Source organism: Dichomitus squalens (genome assembly GCF_000275845.1).
Source record: "Dichomitus squalens LYAD-421 SS1 unplaced genomic scaffold DICSQscaffold_3, whole genome shotgun sequence".
In the NCBI taxonomy this organism is placed as follows: domain Eukaryota; kingdom Fungi; phylum Basidiomycota; class Agaricomycetes; order Polyporales; family Polyporaceae; genus Dichomitus; species Dichomitus squalens.
The window spans coordinates 682,192-701,943 of NW_006766885.1; the positions used below are offsets into that span (position 1 = coordinate 682,192).

The window sequence follows — 19,752 nt, forward strand, 5'->3', positions numbered from 1 at the left end:
CATTTATCTCTAGTCGTCCCTGCTACATGCTTTCAAGCGAAGTGAGGCTACTCCCCGGTCATTCCGTTCCTATTGGTATCAAATTCGTATCATAGTCTAGAGGGTGGCTCCTAGGTACCAAACACGGTAGGTATGTGGTAGGGAAGTATTCCCACTACTAGTAAGTCCTATTATTAGAGTGGCCGTAACAAAGAAAGGGCCCCGGCGATTTCAATCCCACTTGACCCGCTTCGCATACTCCCGTATGTTGGACACGAACGAATCTTTGACCTCGTCCCCCGCGCCCGTAGCAACCTGCAGGATGATCTCGTTCAAGCCCGTCGCGCCGAGGATGTCGACATGGTCGCTGGTCGTCCCTCCTCCACGGGGTATCGTCGCAACCGGATTGTGCGGCAGCTTCAGGCCGGCTGGTCAGCCTCGCCTGTACCTCACTCGCCTTGACATCTACAATACACGCGACTCACCTCGACCGTCGTCACCTTGATCCCCGCGGGGTTCCACCGCTCCCTCTTCCAGCCCTCGACGCACATGGCGCCCAAGCTGAGCAGGCTGACCGTCCCGTCGCCCTCGCCCATCTTCACGCCGTTGATCACGGGCGGGTCGATCGCCTCGTCCGTGTACTCCGCGTCGATGTACGTCGCGCGGTACATGGGCATGTCGAGCGGCGGGCGCGGCGAGGTGCAGTTGCCCTCGTGCGCCGGGTCGTCCTCCGCGCAGAGCGCGACGGGCGAGTCCGGCTGGATCTCGTCGTATTCGTAGTTTTGTTGGGTGTACCAGTACGACCGCTGCGCACGGGCGTCGCCGCCCGCCAGTTAGCATCCTGCGAGTGTGGGAGAGGGATGGACGGCTGTGCGTACTTCCGTGTCCTTTCCGTGGCCGTATACGCAATAGATCTTCATCGAGGGTGCATTGGGAAGCCTGACGACGGAGACGTCCCCGGTTGTCAGTATGGCCGACCAACTGTGGCCTGAAGGAGGACTTTACTGGATCTCGAGCGGGTTCGTCCACTTTGTGAAGTCGAGGTTGTTCGCTTTGAGCTTCTCAACGTCTCGCTCGAGACCGAACGAGTAATTGCTCGCCAACATTTTCTAGGGATTCCCGTGAATTACAGAAGGGATAATAGCAGGGGAAAGATACGGACCTGGAATGTAGTCGGCGTGCGCTCGAGGATCCACGTTCCAGCCGGACCCGACGTCATGTTGTAAAGGTCGCTATCGCCGTCCAGAGCTGGGGAGCTTGCCCGGAACGCGATCAGAGGCCCGTGGCTATGGGTTGCGTTGGCGCGATCATCTGGCGCAAAGGTCACGTTGCCCCAGACATCGTCACCACCCTACAACGTACGCTTGCAATCAATTTGACCTCGAACAGCCTCTTGGTCGACGACGCACCTTGATCCACATGCTGGCGCTCCCTGCCCAACTCCTGAAGAGCTTCTGCCGCTCCTTACGAGAGAAGAACCGCTCGAGCACTATGAAACGATCCATGAATTACTGTGCATGGGCCGTCGATAGATTTGCTTTACCGTATGCGCCAGCTGGGTTGATCTGAACCGTATCCTTCATCTCACCAGAGAGGAAAGCTGACATGGCCTTGGCCTACATCGTCGGTCGCGTAAGGACTTGGCTAGAAACGGATTATCGCCGCACATACCACGCCCTGTAGCGTACTTCAGCACCCGCTAGATACGGTCATTGCAGGAAGACCGACAAGACGTACCAGATGCGTCCCAGCAATGGTGATGAACGCTTCTATATGGTTCTTAGAGATACATTAGGGGGCGAACGGAGGTTCAAAGCGTACTATGTCGCACCTCGACCCAGTCGGGGCCACCCTTGCCATGGAGAGGCGACTCGACCCATTTCAGACTAACCGAATCAGGTGAGTGTCACTGAGTGTGGTCACGGTACTCCAACGTACAAGTACTGCATCAACAGTTAGAATCGATTAATGCACACGTTCAGCAGCATGGCAACGTACCAGAATCACCTGCGCAGCCATAGTCTCAGAAATCAACCTGTACAGCGAACACGACCGGTGAACTTACCGTGCTTCCCATCGAGTGGGCACTCAATACCACCTTGCGATTCTCACGAGCGCTAATAATCGGTCAGCATATCCACCCTTTTCTTGAGTATGGCATAGGGGTTGACGCGTACACAAAGCCTTCGATAGTAGCCCGGAGTTTAGAGAAATATCCGTCACGTTCCTCGAGATTGTAGAAGGAGAGACGCCAATCATACGGCGCAAGATGGAGATTGTTTGTGTCATACCCAACCACAGCGAGGTTCTCCACAATCTTCGACCTGAGGCCAATTGGTTTCAACATATTCTCCATTATATTGCCAGGGACACTACTACAGACATGAACGTACCAGAGCCAGTATCCCTGTATGAAGCTGCTCGCAGCATCTATTCCCTCAGCAGCTCTGACCTTGACGCCAGGTGGGTCAAGACCGGTCACTGGATCTAACATGAGAGCGGCGATCCATTTGTCGCGGTTGAATGTGACCTGAGAGATCATCGAGAAACCACCCCATAGCTTCTTGCGGAAGAACGGCCGGTACTCAAGCGAAGTAGACCAAGACTCTAAACCCTGGCAAAGTGGTGATATTGTCACTATACGACTCATTAGACGAGGCTCAAGCGACATACGGTTGAGATTATTCCAGGAACGAGGACGACGGGATATTTCGCTGAGAGACCTTTTGCGGCGATCTTCTCGCCCACGGTGAATTCCAATCCATTGTTGTTGAGCTTCCAAGGTTCGGGAATGTTCTTCCATAGTCGTTGCCACTCCATTTCAACCCGTGTGAAGTTCATGAGGGGGAATTCCAGAGGGGAGAATTCGGGTATAGTGATGTCAAATTCATCCATGAGAAGGGCGAGATGTGTTTGGAAATCCGAAAAGTCGTTGGGGTGAATCAAGACGACCCCGACGAGTATTCCCACTGACAACACTTGCGGTTAACGCGGGAGAAGCGATGGCGAGATCCGTGCTCACACAACAATCCCAGGGGAAAGAGAAAGCGGCGTGTCGTGTAGAACCGTCGACCATCCTATTGGGGGTACGTGAGATGCCTTCCCTAAGACGGAGGTATGGAAATCACATAAAGCGCACATACTTTTCGCTTTTCTAACTCCTTCTGTTTGCCTTTCAAATCCTTCAATGTATCCTTTACGTCTTCTTGAATCTCATTATGAACATTGGCCGCCTGTTGCTGCTCGTCCAGCTGAGAGCCTGTAACGGCAGAATCCGACCTGTTTCGTTTCTTCAAGCGTTGCGTAAGAGCCATCGAGACCAAGCTGTGGCGCCCAACGCCCTACTACGAGATGGGATGGGAGACTGGTAGAGCGGACAGATGGCGGTCAGTGATTGCTGTTGTCGCGTTGCTCTTTGGTAAGTATGCGACGTGCGTCACGAATATCTCATGTCTGCTGCGTAGCCCTAACCCTACGTCATACTGCTGCGTCGGCGAGATTGCCGATTTGCGTTCCAGAAGCACTCTCAGTCGCTGGCGGCTCGCCTAGATTACTTACCTTGCCTATTGAAGTCCTACTCAATAGTTTCGCCTGCTCCTCGGTGGGTTTGCCATACAATGAAGCGTCGCAATGTGGTTGCATCCCAAGTTCTCGCATGTTGCTTCTATGCTTACTGTGACATTCATAGATTACGTTGAGCTGACGTGCCACGTCCAGGACGTGTGAACGCCTTCCAGCACTGAAGAGTATCTCCGATACGCCTCTGGAGAGCTCCAATGGCAATCACAATCTTTGACACTACTGCAACAGCCAATCTGATGTTATGTGCCGGCCCAGCTTCCCTCACTTCCCCTGCTCTCCGTGGATAAACGCGCCTGACCAGGAGCCGGACGTCTTCGCAGAGGCTTTGTTTGGAAATGAGATCGGGATGCGCCATCTCGTTCCAATATAGCCAGACTGCAGGCGTTCGTGACACGAGGCACTGCTGGACCCAGCTCTTGGCTAGCGCTCCTGGCGTTACGAAACACCCCGTTACAGATTGGTGCAGTGCGCATACCCGGGCCTCACGCAATCGGCGTCCTTGCATTCTTCCTGCGCGATTGACTCCTGTCAATGTCCGTGCATCAGCGTCCAGCCGGCCAGACGAAGTATACTGGCTCAACGCTGCGTTTTTCCATGCCGTCAGTCATCCGCACGAAGGCGTTCCCTACCTGATCGACAGCAAATGTCCCAAGTTTCAACATACCTTGAGAATGTTCTGGAACACGTCGATACTTCAAGCATACCGTACCCATGTTTTTGGGATAGAATCCCCTCCACATCCACAGCGCTTAGGGCTCTTCTCACGAATTTCCGTGGACTCCGCACATCCTCTCACCGACACTGGTCCGTACGACTGGCTGTGCGATAATTTGCCTCCGTAAGGTTCAGCTCTGCGCCTTTCCTAGCCGCCGCCAATGGCACGCCCGTCCAACGTCCCTGCATCTCACGGCGGCACGCCCACGCGCAGTGACTCCGGTGGCAATCACCCACAAAAAGTGACAGCCCCTTTGACCCGGCAGAGAGGGAGCCGACATGAATCTACGGCACGTTGAGACGTTTGGTCCCCGCTGTGGGAGACGTCGCCGGCTCCGCACGCTCGGAGGGTACCAAGCGCATGGCGGTGTGCGCAGAAAGATGGGACTCTCACTGACGTGTATCGCACAATGCTCGGAGCTCTATCGGTCCTGCCGCCCTATATACTCAGGTACCCGCCTCTAAGCCTCCCCCCTTGCGCCCCCAGACTGACAGTCTTTGCACACAGTCGCATACCTCCCTCCATCGACCGACACCTCGTGCCTGTCGGCTCTATCTCCAGCACTACCTCACCATCATGCCTCCCGCAGCAAAGCCGAAGCCGCCACAGAAGCTCGAGTTCACGATGAACAGTCTGAGGAACACCACGCTGGCCACGGACGACGACTCGATGTACTTCGAGATCGTGACGCGTTTCTGGCACCCGAACCTCACCAAGATCAACAAGTTCGACATGGAAACGCGCGAGCTCGTCACCGTCGCAGAGATCGAGGGCCTCCAGTCGGGTGAGCCTCGCGTGCGTTTCGGTGGCGACAAGAGCCCCTGGCAGTCAGCGACGGATTTCCTCAAGTTCGACCCTGATCGAGTGTGAGTGCTTTGCCCCAAAGGCTCTCGCTCCAGCTCGGAGCAGGTTGTGTCGGTGCTGATACTCGACGCACTGACGTCATCAGTAGTGGCGGTACTTTCCAGGCCATCGGGGGAGTCGAGTATAGGTGGAAGACCCACCACGGACGCTTCCAGGTGCGCATTTGCGAGCCGTGCTGAGCCATAACCTGTTGTAGTGATGCGTGACTGCAGCTCGTGAGGGCAGATGATCCCGAGAAGAAGGCCGTTGCCGAGTTTCACCCGCATAGGCGGCATTTGTTCGTGTTCAGGATGTCCAAGCACGCCTATTTCGAGGTGCAGCCCCTCCCGGAGATCGTAGAGGCGATTGACAAGTTTATTGGTGAGCTCATCCGTTTTTGCAGGGTAGCCCGAGCCTAATATTTGATTCATTCAGTGAGCTATCTCCTTGTGGAGAGGAAACGGAGGGACTCTCGTATCCGCGTCAAACTCGAACGTCACTAATCACGCTGCATACTTCCTCGCCTCGACGCTCGTTGTCCTCTCCAGCGTTCTCCTTATTATACACCGGCGACGCTCCCTCACTCCTTTCATGGTTCTCGGTTCTCTCTCGGCTCCATAGATATCTATGCGGATCAATTACCCGCAACCATTTATCCGTGCATTTGGCTTAATACAACATACCGGTTTCGAATTCGAAACCATACATGTCTGCTCTCATCCCGTTGGCGACTTGCACATACAGACCGTCTAGTACGCGCTGCCTTGCGCAGGAAGGCCTTGAGGGAAAAATTGCTTGAACATGTCAGGATAATGTCTCTCTGCGACGTCAGGATGGCTCCTGTTACGCATTCATTCGGCACTCATTCTGCGAGCTGATGAAAGTCACCACTCACTTGACACGACCGATCAGGTTCACATAGCCAGAGGGATACTGCCCATATTCCTGATAGTTGACCGCTATACGCAATGGAAGCATTAAACACCAGTCTGAGCATATGCAGCGAGCGAGAAGACTCACAATCCACCACACCAGTCTGTCCACGTGAATCCTTGAGTTTCAAGATCTCCGGCTTGACTGCACAAGTCTGATGAACCAGATGCTCATGGCGTGAACTGCAGTCAGATCAACTCACAGTCCAGTACAAGGTCGCCGATGCATATCTCTTGGGCGATGCTCTGGAAGAAGGGGATCGAATAGCGAGGCGTGGAACCAGGCGGTGGCGATAGCACGCGGTGCGAGGTCGCGCGCGCGAGTCCCTGCGTGACGGTCTCCAAAGCTGAGACGACCGGACGGTGAGCACCGACAATACACCCCTCACAGCCGCGGAACCACGAGAAGCCTACCTTTCCCTAGATTGATAACGAAGGTACCAGGGACGGGTGGGGCATCGATCCACTCGCCCGCAAGGTTCTGCACCTGCAGGCCCGGATGGTCGGATACTTGGAGCAGCTGCGAGACCGAACAAGCAGTCATCACTACACAGCCGGCCTTCTATGAAGTGGGCGCACGCACAAACGTCAAGAAGCCCCCATCGAAGTGCGGCCCGACGCCCTGGTCGGAATCGCCCTCCTTGCGGGCTGGATACTTGACGATCTTCGAACGGTGCTGCAAGACACCCGGCTTGGGCTTCGCATCGCCACCGAGAAAAGGAGCAAAGGCCTCCTCTGGGACTTCGAAGGCCTCGGCGATGAGTCTGATGAAGTCGTAGCTGAGCTGCTCGACCTGGTCCAAGTACCGGAGGTACGTCGCCTTGAAACCGGGCAGTAGCTCTTCCGGAGGCCACTGTTCGTATCACCAGTCAGTCATATTCCTGAAAACTCTCGAAGCGCACATGCCTGAAGAGGTCCCCAGAGCTTGAGGTACTCTGGGTCACCTGGTTTCCACTGGTTCTCGTACGGTGTCCCGAAATCGAATTGCTCTCTTTGGTCCGTCTTGCCCTTGGTCAGTTCCGCTCCGAGCCGGGAGTATCCGAAGAAGTGGGGAGAATTGGCCATAAGGATGCGTTCTTTCTCCTCATGTGGGAGGTCGAAGAGTCGCGGCGTATACTCTACCAAGGCCTCTACATCCTCTCGCGCAACCGGTGGATGCGAGAGGTAGAGGAAGCCGACATTGATGAGCGCATGTCGAAGCTGCTCGACAAACTTGGCGTGCCCTTCGGTGGTGGATAGAAGAGACCAATCTAGTATTGGGATGCTGGAGAAATTGCTGCTCGAGCTGTCGGTCATCGCGACTTCACCTGAGGTTGGGAGGCATACAATGCGATGGTCAGTGACAGCAGCTTGTAGATAGTATGATAAAGAGGGGCTCGCACGGAATCCTGAGGTCTAGTGTCGGATGACGCGATATGAGGAACATCTGAGCCTGTGACCTGTGGTGCTTTATAAGGAGTGGCTTCTTCCTAAGGCTGCACTGTACTCGTACGCCGCGGTCGGCGCACTCGCGCTGGCCTTTCATATTTCATATTGAACCACTATATTACCTCCCAGGGTGCCCGAGTATGGGCGAGTTAGTCCGACAAGTCGAGCACACGGGCCGGCCGGCCGATGTTCAGTAATCATGGAACCGGCCCTTGCGAGATAAATTCAGCTTTCAGCATCGTCCGTGCCAACCACACATGCTTTCTTTCTTCCCCGAAAACGTATCGTGCCTTGTATCCACCCCTAAATCAATGCATTGCATCCGAATCTAGTCCGCGACGACGCTGGTAGTCGACATTTGACTGCACGGGTCTCCGCATAAAGTTCCAAGAAGCTCGGCAACAGGTTCACGCAGGGAAGTCCGCATACGATGTCTGACACCACTGACATCGTTCACTCTCGTGCTCGTAATACCTCCATGTCTTCAGTTCTGCTCTGGCTCTCCGCTGGGCGGTGCACAGGTCATATCGGTCGGGATGGAAGTAGATTTATACAGAAGCAAGGTGAGCACGACTTTCAGCTACGCTAGTGTGCTTTAGTCACCTCGTGTCAGGGCATCAGTACTTTCGGCTCGTCAAGGAGTACGTCTTTGGGACACATCCATGGATATGCTCGGTATCGTTACAGCGGCTCGGTGGCCTGTTCGCCGCCCGCTCACATGATACGGATGGAGAGGGTCGATGGCAATCGTCGGGTGAGTGGAGGCAGCCCCTGCAGCGTGCGCCCAACGCCCTTCCCTCGTTATCGTCCAGTCCGCGACTGGACACGTTGTCTCACGATGAAGACACCGACGACTCATGTGCAGGCCACCGGAGCGAGCCGAGCGTCTGGGATGGATTCGCTGCAGGCCTGGGGGCGCGACGGCTGCGGCAGCGGGCGGGGACGGACGGAAAACATCCGCTATGTGTCATGTCGTCTGCGCTGCGTGTCCGTATGTCTGATGTGTGTAGATAGCGCGGGGAGAGGCCTGGGGTTTGAAACTGTGTATCGAGCGACAGTGGAGAGGGATGAGAGCAAGAAGCGCACGGGCCCCCTTGGCCGGGTGCCGCACGGCGGGGATTGCCGAGCGAAGGGATTCAACCTTTGCAGTGGACCACCAACTCCCTCCAGCTCGCAGTGTCTCCTGCCCAGGCGCCATCCTCCGCCCGACACCGTCTCTCCCGCCCTCCCCGTACAACGCGCAGTTAGTCCCCAGCCATGAGCAAAAAGGGCGCAAAGTCCCAGTCCCAGAACAAGGAGCAAACCTACGAGGTCCGCGACATCGTCCTCGCCAAGGTCCGCGGCTTTCCCCCATGGCCCGGCATGGTCAGTCTCTTCTCTCTCTTCCGTCGCGTTTCCGCGTTCCACGCATCCCCCATTGCTGTCCATGTGCTGACACCGCCCTTTTGAACGCGTAGATCGTTGACCCTGATACTGTCCCGGAGGCCGTCGCGAAGGAGCGTCCGAACGCGAAGACGAAAAAGGGCAACTGGTATTGCGTGCGCTTCTTCCCTGCCGGTGACTAGTGAGTGCCCATCCACGTCTTCGTATGCTGGAGTGCTGATGAAGCCCCGCGCGCCCTCAAAACAGCGCGTGGATAGTTCCCAAAGACATCTCCAGGCTGCAGCAACACGAGATTGAGGCCTACATCGCCGAACCCTTCAAGCGTTCTGGCGATCTCCTGAAGGGTTACCGCATCGCCCTCGATCCCAAGGCGTGGGAGGAAGAGAAGGACGCTGCAGTAGCAGAGGCGCAGGAGGAGGAGGCCAACGCGGAGGTCGATCAACTCGAGAGCGACGGCGAGGAAGAACCAGACGACGACGAGGACAAGAAGAAGAAGACCACCAAGAAGCGCAAGCGTGACTCGGATGCTGCCCCAGCGAAATCCAAGGCCAAGGCGAAGAAGGCGTCTGCGGAGCCTGCTAACAAAGCCAAGGCGACCCCTGCAAAGGGCAAGAAGAACGGCCCCAAGTCCAAGGCGTTGGTCGAATCCGAGGATGAAGGTGCCGCCGAGGGCGAGAACGAGGGTGCCAGCAAGCGCACCTCTCCTCCGCCCGCAAAGAAGGCCAAACGCGATAAGGAGGATGATGTTGATCGTGAGCAGCAAGCCCAATTGACCTGCTATCCCGACTGATCAATATGCTTTTTCGATTTATTCCGTGTAATACACGTTTCACCATCTCCCAGCTGCTCTGCTCAACGACCCCGAGGCTCTGAAGGTCAGGGAATGGCGGCATAAGCTACAGAAGGCATTCCTCAATCAGAAGGCAGTCCCGAAGGAGGAGGTAGGTCGCATTTGAAGCCCATCTAGGAGCGACGACTGATTCGCGATGTCTGCAGGAGATGCCCGCACTTGACCAGTTATTCTCCACGGTAGAGAACTATCCAAACATGACCATGGAGTACCTACTGGTGAGTCTTACTGCTCCCTCACCGTCCTCCCCTGGAGGCACTCGCCCCAGCCTTGCTTTGCTGGCAACGCGTGGCCCGGGGCGTTCCCGCGCGGATCGCCTCTGCCATCACCCTTTGTTATTGTTGTGTCAGGTAATGAGGCTGATAATCCGCCCTCCGCCCGCGCCCTAGTTCTCGAAGATCGGCAAGGTCATGCGCCACATACACGTCCTGTCTGACGACAAGGTGCCCCGCGACGACGAGTTCAAGTTCCGGGAGCGAGCCAAAGTCCTTGTCGACAAGTGGCACGACATCCTCAAGACCAACGGCGCTCCCGACGTGGCGAAGCCCGCAACGAACGGCAACCGTAAAGCCGCCGACACGGAAGATGCCGTCACAGCGAACGGTAAGGCCGAGGAGGCGAAGGAGAACGGCACCAAGGCAGACAAAGACGATGCGATGAAGACCGATGACGCCAGCCCTGCCAACGGCGCGGGAGACGAGTCGATCCTCGCCGACGTAACGATGTCCGAAGCCGCATAAGAGACGATGGTGTGTGCCCCGCATTATAGCCACGCTTTCTCTCAAGGCCTGGCCTTGCTGGTGTTGGACGTGTCGAAGCTGCTCTCCTCCAGTCGCCGTGCCCTTCGCCCGCTCGCCGTCGGTCCCCGCCCAGACGCCCAAACTGTTTGTCACAATGCTGATTTGTTGTTGACGGTTGTACGTTTGCCTATTGTATCCTATATTTTCTTCCGCTTCCTCTCTTCCACCGCAAGAGTCATTTAGTTGTTGAACGCGTTGTGCCGTCCAACTGCGCCCCTTCCCCATGCGCACGCCGTACGTATCACTAGTAGCACCGGCGTTCCCGCTGTACATAGCCTATTGTGTTGTTATCCCAGCGATGTCATGGTGTGCTCTACTGGTACTTCAGCTCACGCATCAAGCGCATTGATTACAGGGGGAAAGGTGCAGTGCTCGTGTAGATGTATGTCAGATCGCTTTTACTGGTCCTCTTCCAGGAAGCAAGTATGTTACGACGTCGCTGTACATAATCTTCTGAACGTGTGCCCTTAATAGATGCATACGATGGATAAACCAAGTCACGCAGAGAGAAATGGACTTTGCAGAATATAGATTTGGACCAACATTTGGGCCACACGGGAGACGAGTTTGGGTGTCACTACAAGACAGAGCGTTTAGAGAGGGATACGAGAGGTAGATGCTCGACATCAGTGTATCAACGAAGGCCAGCAATGGAAGGGAGGCGACGTCATGTGGAGACCTTGGCCGATGAAGCAGAGGTGGCGTCTGCCCATGGGGACTCCTCGCCCTCGTAGTAATTCACGGGCCGAGCAGGCGTGAAGAGGAATTGGCCGGGGGCAGACAAAGGGGACGGCACAGGTGAAGGTGACTGAGATGCGGACAATGCAGGTGGCGATGGGGAGATGTGCGGAAGCGTGTTCTTGCTGGAGGGTAATGGTGAAGACTCAATGCCGGTCGACACAGACGCGTCGGACTTCACCTCGACAACTGATGGCGCTGCTGTGGGTTCGGGCTGGGGCACGGCGGCAGAGGCACCGGATATGGATATACCCTCCAAGGAGGCTGTCGACGAGGGATCCGCGGTGACCGTCCGCGCGGACGATGGCACGTCGTTGGGTGATTGAACGGGCGTGTTGGGACGCGAGCTCTGCGGAGACGGTACACCAGACGAGGGCGACTTGATCCCGACCGCAGATGAAGAGGCTCGATGACGTGAGCGAGCGACGGGCGTTCCGTCGTTGATCCCATCCACGACATACGCGCGTGTCTTCCCTGCGGCGGTGTCGTGCTCGAATAGTCGGAGGACGTTCTTCAAGGCCTCTCCCTGCTCCCGTGCTTCCCGCAGCTGCTCTTCGGTTTCGGCACGTTTCATGCGCTCCGTGGCGACCATTTTGTTCGCCTGAAGGATGCGTTATCAGAAGGAGCGCGATCTGACAGCCCTACTCTGCTCACCTCTTCGAAGAGCGCCTGCGAAAGCGACTCAATCTCGGCCTCAAGGGAGGCCTTCGCATCGGCTGTCTGCTTGCGGGCGTTCCGCTCAGCCTCTAGCTGATGTTGAAGTTCCTCAATCTCCTTGTCCCAGTCCCGTGCAGGTACAAGGGAGGGGAGAGAAGCCGAGGTGAGGTGTGAGCCGTTGGCTACAGGCGACTGTCCCGCAGACAGCCGCGGGGAGGAGGGATGACTTGACGATGAGGGTCCATTGCCAAAGCGAAACCGGAAGAACCGGTTCTCGGTAGTCGACGAGGGCGCTGGTGATGGCATCGTCGCCGATCGCAGAACAACAGGGGAGTGTTCCGCGGCAGATGAGGGCTGGGAGAGCGTTGGGGAGGATGAGGCGTCGGTCGAAGTCAGACTGTCTGTACTCCGTCTACGCTCAGCCTCCGCCTCGGCCTTCAGACTTTGTTCGCGGGCACTCATACGGCGCCAGCCGATGTCTTTGGAGTGTCCGGGATCGCGCTTGAGGGCATCCTCTAGCATCTCGTTGTTAGCAAGGGCCATCTGGAGGTTTGATTTCGCGAGAGTTAGCTCGGTTTGGAGATCTGCTTGCGCCTTATAGGCCTCTTTGAGCATTGATGTCTATGGTTGTGGCCCACGAGGGACTTCCAGTGAGGCAAATGTCCGGACGACGAAGGTTTGGGGACATACGAGTTCTTCTATCCTGTTGATCGTCCGGCTGAGAGCATACCTTAGATCCTCTTCCTGCCCCTGGGAGTGTACCCGCCTGATATCCCTCAACTCATCGTCGACCTCAGAGAAGTAGGGGGCCTTGTTGACCTTGTGTAGACTGTCCGACCGGCGCGGGAGGTTTCGGTTGCTGGCTGAGAGTTGGTATGGGAGAGGCATATGAATCATGCGTCCGAGTGTAAAGGGCTTGAGAGACACGAAGATGTGTTGGAGTGATCCTAGGCGGTAGAACGGTGGGAGAAGCGACGGGATAGGATCTTGACGAACAGCAAGCATGCAGCGGCTGGCAGGAGCAAACTTGGGTAGCCTGAGAGCTGCTGTAGAGCAGAGATGCAATGTAGAAGGCCCTGATCTACAGGGCCATACACTCTGCGGTAGGAAAGGTTGGAAGCCTGTAGACAAGATCGCTGGATGGAGGACAAGGCGGATGGCAGGTCAAGCAGCGTGCAACCTGCTTGACGTGTGGCACCGCGGCGCATGGAGACACTCCATGTGGGCGCTTCTCTTCTCATATCCAATATTTGTACCACCAACAAGCATTTACATTATTCGACCAGCCTTGCAGACTACTGCACTGTGTAGGTATCGATCACCTTCCTGTTTCATCCCAACATGTCGTTGTGTTCGTCAGGGAGGTTTCTACCGTCTCGACCAATGACGGCAGATACTTCTGGTCTCGGTGGTTCACATCGCCAACTGAGACAACGCCAAGCTATGGGCACTGTTGAATTGACAGTACTGCTCCAGGTCTGGTTACTCATAGCACGCCATTGCCCGTCCCCCGATCGAAGAATGTGCTCCCTGTATCCGTCAGTCGATATTGCACGGCAGCGTTCCGCGAGATCAGTCGATTTGTTGCCTCCGCTGAAGCATGCCCACAATGCAAAGCCACCTATACATCACATGCGACATCAGCTCGTGAACGAGAGATCTGTTGGTGCGCAAACTAATTATACCTGGCCGCTCACTGAGCCGCTGCGTCCGCTTGACAATGGGAAGACGTCAAGATGGTAGTCGCACAGCTGGAGGAGTCGTTTGAACACCTCGTCCGGTTCGCCAGGGGACACAATGTGGTGTCGTAGAACAAGGGCGGCATTGCTCTAGAAGAGTCAACGTCAGAGTCAGTTCAAGGGGCGCGAACGGGAAGTACCTGTCGACACAAGGCACATAATGCTCGACTGAACTGTGCAACTTTTTCGACTGCTATTCCTATCCACTCGAGAGTGGCAAGGTCGTCGAGGATCACGAGCATGCTCTGTTCCCTATGGTTTGCATAATTTTGTAGCGCGTCTCTGATCCCGTCGTAGAGGTCCCGGAGTGGAACCATCGTCGAAGACTCCAATGCAGGCGAGATGAGCGACATGGCATCGATCAGGCTCAGGCGTTGGTTATCCATATGACCAGACAGATCCACATTCTGTGGACCATAGGATCAGCAAGCACGCACGTAGTATGTGACAATCAAGATACCGATTTTCCAGCTATCGCTTTCCATCTCCCTATATCCTCAGAAAGGAAGACGATCATGCTGGCAGAATCCTTGGAATCCTTCAGATGGCGGGCTAAGATATGGTGCAGCAAGAAATCTGCTGAAGCAAGCAGCTCATCCGTAATGAGTAGTACTTCGCCAGGAAGCGGGAGAGAAACAAGTGGGAACATTCCTACGACAGTCCCTAAGCAGAAGAAGAGTATCGGGATTCGGCACCACCTCTTGTGAGTGTTTTGCCGCATGCAATATTGCCAGCCAAATTGGGAACAACGATCAATGCTCTTGCATAACACAGCCAAACAACCGCTGTGGCTGAGCGCGCCGGGCTCAAGCGGTCCGAATTCTGTATGCATACAGTTTCAGCCCATCCTCGCTTTCTGTCTCTGATCCCTGCGTACGCTTGTAGTCATTGCAAGCGTACCTACTTGCTGCTGATCTGTCGCCATACTGAGTAGAAGGTCCGACCCATCTCAGCTACGGGGGCAAGAACTTGGATCGGGTGGTACAAACAGGCCCATCATGGCAGCCAACATTAAAAGACCGGTAAACCTCGCTACGCTGACTCCCCATGCGAAGTCCACAATCACTGTAGAGGAGTGGGAAGCGGCAGCACCCCTCGGAGATGTTGAAACGAGGAGTATAAGCTTTGTCCAGTCTGCCAGCCCTTGGTCTACCCTTCCACCTAAGGTGCGCATGTTATAGGCCGGCCCATAGAGTTTGTTCTAACCTCTGGTGAAGCTCAGCGTTGAAGAGCCAGGCTCTTCCTCTCGTCCATCGACGCCCATCATTCGTGGCAAGCTCGGCCAATCGTCCCGTCCCTCTACACCCCACATTGTCGGTGGCCATCGACCCTCAGCCGCACATTCTCTACACCCTAAGCAGCCTATCCAGACTCCGCAACAATTTTACGACTGGTACGCTCTCATAGACCGCTCTGTTACGCACAGCCAGGAAGCGCACATACGAGCGCACCTTGGCACCGTGTCAGATCATCTTGAAACATGCGATCGATTGGTCCAACGCATAGATGAGATTGACAGAGAGGTCGAGGATATGCTCTCGGGCTGGCGGTCGGTCGAGGAAAGCGGCAGAAGCTTGAAGGATGCTTGCGAACAACTCCTCCAGGAACGGGTGAGTCTCCCCGTCTGTCTCAGTGGTATGAATGTAGCTCATACGAGCTCGTATAGGATCGCATACTGGATATGACCATTGCTATAGACGAGAGATTGGAGTACTTCCAGGAGCTGGAGCAAGCGACGCGTATGCTGAATCATCCCGGAGAATCCCTTGTCTTGCAAGGAGACTTCTTGTACATGGTCGAGCGAGTGGATATCTGCATCGACTACTTGAAGGCGCACGTCAGTAGCTTTCTTCATGTGTCTCTTCGCCCTACTGAAACCCCGTTATAGCGACACTTCAAAGAAGCGGAAATATATCTACTCCGCTTCCAACAATGCATGACGCGAGCCATGACCTTGATAAAAATGTACTTCGTGGGATCATTACGGGCTTTGACAGCGGACGTCTCCAAACGGCTATCGGAAAAGGCACACATTTTCTTCTGTCTCCTGCTTGCCGAGTCTGAGATTGCCCTGGCAGGATGTCTCGACTACGGCTCAGACACATCTCCTATACACCAGGTTTCGATCTGTGTCAGGACCCCTGGCGCCTCTACTTGCGGAGCTAGAGCGTCGTGCCCGGGATCACCCTGATGAACTGGCAGCACTTCTAGCCGAGTGCCACACCGCATACTTCTCAGCTCGCAAAGCCCTTCTAGTCAACCGTCTGATGGAAGAAATCAGAGGCTTGGACCCGGCGAGGACAGAACTGGTGGAACTGGTGAGTTTGGAAGGCCCCTTCTCTCTGCAAAATTTCACGCTCCAAGTCAGACAAGAGCTGGGTGCAGTTATCTCAAGCAGCTGTGCACTGACGAATTTACACTGTTCCGAGCTTTCTTCAATTCTGGGGAAGAACAGTTATAGTACGTGATGTGGCTATTTCTGCATCGCCTCGGTCCGACTTACATGTGACCAGCCAGTATCTCGAAAGCCTCTGCGACTACCTTTACGACGATCTCAGGCCGCGGATTCTGCATGAGCCCCGTCTGACCGCGCTCTGCGAAGTGTGCACCGTCCTCCAAGCACTGATGGTGCTAGACATTCCGTCACTGCCAGAGTCTCCATCCGACGAGGAAGGAGACCTCGATGAGCTCACTCTCGATTTGGATCAGCCTAGACGTCAGACGGGGTTACGTACCCTTCACATTAGCCACCTACTGCAGATGGTTTTGCAGGACGCGCAGACGCGCCTATTCTTCAAGGCACAATCTGTCATTCAGTCTGAGATAAGGTATTACGTCCCCAAACCAGAAGACTTGGCATACCCCGACAAGCTCCTCGGTGAGGAATTTGTACTCCTCTCAGGCAGGGAAGGAGGTTGACAATGGACTCCCAGCTGCGCGGAAGCCCCTGTCCGGGACGGAAATTAAGGAGAAGCAAAGCATTAACCAGGTCTTCCAACTGAAGTCTTTGGACAAACAGGAGACTTGGTACCCCACCCTGCAAAAAACTGTCTGGGTACTTTCACAGCTCAAGGACTTCGTTAAGGTACCATGTCGACACTTGTCCTTGCTCTATAACTCAATATCCCTCTTCCAAAAGCCTGCCATCTTCGATGACCTCGCACAAGAAGCGATCAACTATTGCAGACAGACCCTCGTTGGTGCCGCCGAGACGCTGAAGTCTAGGAATCCACCGTCTTCCGTTTTTGAGGGACAACTGTTCCTTGCTCGCCACTTGCTCATCCTCAAGGAGATGACCCAGAACCTGGACCTCGTGCATCGGAATGTCGACCGAGGATTGGACCTCTCGGGAGTGAATGGTAAGTCCGACGGACATGTTCCCACACGCGGCGCCGCTCGCTCACACCGGCGCAGAAACCCTGGCTTCGATGCTCGGCAGGACGACGTCTCTTCTTCCGAACGCCCTCCTGGCTTCCCTCGGTATGCCGCGTGACGAAGACATGACGGACGTCCGCCACGTGAGTGTGCCTTCCCCGATTCTTCGAGCCCACAGGCGCAGCCAGAGCGGGGAAGGCTAACACACTGTGCCGCGTGATCCGCCTCTGTGACAGGGGATCGACCAGGAACTGAAGCAGGCCTGCGAAGATGTGATCCAATCCGGCATCGACGCCGTCTCTGGCGGCGTGCGGGCGTGGGCGGAAAAGGTCCGAGCGACCTACGCCCTCGACAACGACCCTGTTGGGCCGAGTGGAAAAACGATTCTCCCTCGTCTGGGGTCTGCGCCGGACTCGACGTGGGCAGGGATCGAAGCTGCGCAATCATATATTGACCGGATGTACTCCGAGCTCGAGCGTGACGTTCACAGGGTCTCGATGAGCCTACGGCTTTACATTGAAGATGAGCGCACGGTGGAAGTTCTGCTCAAGCACGTGCAGGACAAGATTGTAGACGATTGGATGGACTTCAGCGACCTCATCTCGAACCTCTACAACGGTGCGATGCGGGCCAGGGCTCCAACCGAGGAGTTCGTCAGAGCAAAGGTCGTACGAGGCAGCAAGGAAGACTGGGTAGCGCAGTCGAACGGGGGCGTCATGTGGCCAGATAGTAGTAGTAGCAGTAACGTTACGTCTTAATGTTGTCGGTTGATTATTGCCGAAGCCGACATTGCTACGCACCCCATAGCAACCGCGAGTATCTCTGCACCCATCCAAGAGAAAACAAGGTATACCGTGAAGTGGCATTGCCAGGGGATAAACCTATGAGCTACAATGTGGAGGGGGAGGAGCACTTCTGACACACTCAAACTAGCCATGACGGAACCGTTGATTGTAAGCATATGGGTGAGTAGATCCAGGTCTGATATAGTGAGGTTTATGGATTGGACTGGAGACCGAAGGGCAGGATGTCCTTGTCCGATAGAATAGCAGAATGAGCGGTGTGCGAGACATTGCAGAAACGTGGATGCTGAGCAAGCGGTATCGTGAGTATTCGTGGGTTTCCGTGGGTTTCATCTTGAGAACTCGACAAAGAAAATCCTGCGGAGAAACAAGACGGAAGGGCTGCTGTCGGTCGCACCGCCCGTTCGTCAGCATCGGGCAAGGCAGTCGAGGCGCTGAGTTCACTCCCCCCAGCTCTGGGAGAGACTTCCGACGTCCTCTATTTTGAATTCGGTCGCCAAGAACGGTGCTCTACGGTCCGGCACAGCGTCAGGGCTTCCTCTTCCTGCGGCCTGCCCGCCGTTCCCCAGCTGATGAGGTTGCCCGAGGTTGCGATTCTGACTGCCCTCTTCCGCGGGGGACGGAGACTCTACCTCGATTCCATCTCTGCTATTTTCGACTTGCTTGCCCTTCCCATTCACGTCCTCCGCGCTTTCACCACTATGCTCCCCGAAGCGACCAAGTCGACCACGCGTTACGCTCCTCCCTTGTCGCGCGCGGCCTCCTGGCGTAAACCCGCCTGGTCCGCGGACGAGCCGGACGTTCAGGATAGCACGTCGAAAGCCTCCATCAGGGTCAGCTTCTGGTGGAAGATATGACGCATCGCCCGGATGCAGAGAGGAGGTGGAACGGCTCGTTTGTATAGAGGGAGACGGGTCTCGAGATGGCACATATGGAGGGACCGTGGTTTGTTTCTGGAACGTAGATACAGAAGGAGAGTCGGGCGAGGGATTGTTTTGAGATGTGGAAGAAGTGGGGCGCGGGGGAGTCGTATTGGTAGAGACGCTACGGTCTGGTCGGCCATAAGTTGGACGGTTGTGGAGATTGAAGGGTAGCGGCTGGTTGACATTGACCATTTTTCTGTGGAGAAATGGAAACCCGAGATGAGACTGCGACTGGATTCGCAACGGGCATTCGTGGACGTACCCTTCCTTGGAACGAACGATGTGCCCTAACCGTTCCTTCATCTTCTGGTGGTCTACCGTGTAGTTCCGAGCGCTGTATTTCTGCGCGTGAGCTAGCCACGTGTAGGTACTGGAGGAAAGCTGCGTACGGCGGTGAGTCATCCGAGGGCTGAAACAAAGGCGTATGTTCATCCGGTTCGTTCTGCAGGTATGGTGAGCCTCGCCGCCGCCGAACGTATAACCGCATTACCCTACCTGTCCAGAGGGGCCACCCCTCGCGCAACAGCAGCAGACAAGCTGAAAGATGGATGCCATGTCGAGGATACCCCGCGCACGGCGAGGGCGAGCAGCAGGCGGCAGCGAGCGGCGTGGAGAAGTGCAAGATTTAGGCGCTTCCATACAAGGCAATCCCGCTGCTCGAGGATGAGCGCCGTGTCCGGAGCGCCCGGGGTAAGATCCGAAGCGCCGAGATAGCGGGCGATCGCACGCCACACTCGTGTACTCAACGCCTGCCTCAGCCTGAGTCACTGCGCGTGCCCACCCCGACGCCCGCCATAGCCGACAGAGTTCATCGCGCTGGTACGCCTCCTGGTACTACGGTAATATGATTTCAGTCTTTCCTCCGATGTAGTAAAGCATCACAGCGAACAGCCATAGACTCGCTTGCCTCACGCAGCACATCATGACCAGGACAGCATTAGTACCCCTCCAGCTGCCCTTTCGACGTTCACGATGTGTATACCCGTCCGACCCCCGGTGGTCAGA

General features: G+C 55.7%; 7 protein-coding genes across 7 annotated transcripts; 3 read left to right on the forward strand and 4 right to left on the reverse strand.

Annotated features, from left to right (window-relative positions):
- Positions 1-2: 2 nt before the first annotated feature.
- DICSQDRAFT_132754 (phospholipid:diacylglycerol acyltransferase) lies at positions 3-3,379 on the reverse strand. The gene is made up of 16 exons (XM_007361779.1): positions 3,123-3,379; positions 3,002-3,056; positions 2,653-2,948; positions 2,373-2,593; positions 2,157-2,303; positions 2,045-2,096; positions 1,918-1,922; positions 1,811-1,865; positions 1,708-1,758; positions 1,523-1,595; positions 1,389-1,468; positions 1,142-1,330; positions 985-1,088; positions 858-918; positions 465-785; positions 3-396 (listed from the first exon to the last, which is right to left on the reverse strand). Exons 1-16 carry the CDS (start codon positions 3,291-3,293, stop codon positions 211-213), a joined length of 2,067 nt encoding a protein of 688 aa, XP_007361841.1. The 5' UTR covers positions 3,294-3,379; the 3' UTR covers positions 3-210.
- A 1,473-nt stretch (positions 3,380-4,852) lies between these two features.
- On the forward strand, positions 4,853-5,622 carry DICSQDRAFT_50709 (uncharacterized protein; the record flags this gene model as incomplete). The annotated part of the gene is made up of 4 exons (XM_007361780.1): positions 4,853-5,142; positions 5,229-5,295; positions 5,353-5,500; positions 5,555-5,622. The coding sequence occupies 4 exons, from the start codon at positions 4,853-4,855 to the stop codon at positions 5,620-5,622; spliced, it is 573 nt and encodes a 190-aa protein (XP_007361842.1).
- Positions 5,623-5,868: 246 nt separating this feature from the next.
- Positions 5,869-7,347, reverse strand: DICSQDRAFT_143881 (Clavaminate synthase-like protein; the record flags this gene model as incomplete). Its single annotated transcript, XM_007361781.1, has 7 exons — positions 5,869-5,959; positions 6,015-6,078; positions 6,140-6,196; positions 6,255-6,398; positions 6,466-6,571; positions 6,635-6,904; positions 6,958-7,347. The coding sequence occupies 7 exons, from the start codon at positions 7,345-7,347 to the stop codon at positions 5,869-5,871; spliced, it is 1,122 nt and encodes a 373-aa protein (XP_007361843.1).
- A 1,389-nt stretch (positions 7,348-8,736) lies between these two features.
- DICSQDRAFT_50361 (uncharacterized protein) lies at positions 8,737-10,452 on the forward strand (the record flags this gene model as incomplete). Its single annotated transcript, XM_007361782.1, has 6 exons — positions 8,737-8,844; positions 8,937-9,043; positions 9,109-9,614; positions 9,706-9,803; positions 9,859-9,930; positions 10,102-10,452. The coding sequence occupies 6 exons, from the start codon at positions 8,737-8,739 to the stop codon at positions 10,450-10,452; spliced, it is 1,242 nt and encodes a 413-aa protein (XP_007361844.1).
- Positions 10,453-11,179: 727 nt separating this feature from the next.
- Positions 11,180-12,795, reverse strand: DICSQDRAFT_166262 (uncharacterized protein; the record flags this gene model as incomplete). The annotated part of the gene is made up of 3 exons (XM_007361783.1): positions 11,180-11,851; positions 11,905-12,528; positions 12,598-12,795. 3 exons carry the CDS (start codon positions 12,793-12,795, stop codon positions 11,180-11,182), a joined length of 1,494 nt encoding a protein of 497 aa, XP_007361845.1.
- Positions 12,796-13,143: 348 nt separating this feature from the next.
- Positions 13,144-14,348, reverse strand: DICSQDRAFT_98848 (uncharacterized protein). Its single transcript, XM_007361784.1, has 4 exons — positions 14,107-14,348; positions 13,787-14,053; positions 13,593-13,736; positions 13,144-13,528 (listed from the first exon to the last, which is right to left on the reverse strand). The coding sequence occupies exons 1-4, from the start codon at positions 14,293-14,295 to the stop codon at positions 13,394-13,396; spliced, it is 735 nt and encodes a 244-aa protein (XP_007361846.1). The 5' UTR covers positions 14,296-14,348; the 3' UTR covers positions 13,144-13,393.
- A 296-nt stretch (positions 14,349-14,644) lies between these two features.
- DICSQDRAFT_152467 (Sec34-domain-containing protein) lies at positions 14,645-19,351 on the forward strand (the record flags this gene model as incomplete). The annotated part of the gene is made up of 14 exons (XM_007361785.1): positions 14,645-14,812; positions 14,864-15,256; positions 15,313-15,483; positions 15,535-15,672; positions 15,725-15,964; positions 16,015-16,106; positions 16,160-16,524; positions 16,580-16,731; positions 16,786-17,005; positions 17,061-17,164; positions 17,258-18,943; positions 19,010-19,081; positions 19,137-19,189; positions 19,243-19,351. 11 exons carry the CDS (start codon positions 14,645-14,647, stop codon positions 17,777-17,779), a joined length of 2,565 nt encoding a protein of 854 aa, XP_007361847.1. The 3' UTR covers positions 17,780-18,943; positions 19,010-19,081; positions 19,137-19,189; positions 19,243-19,351.
- Positions 19,352-19,752: the final 401 nt, after the last annotated feature.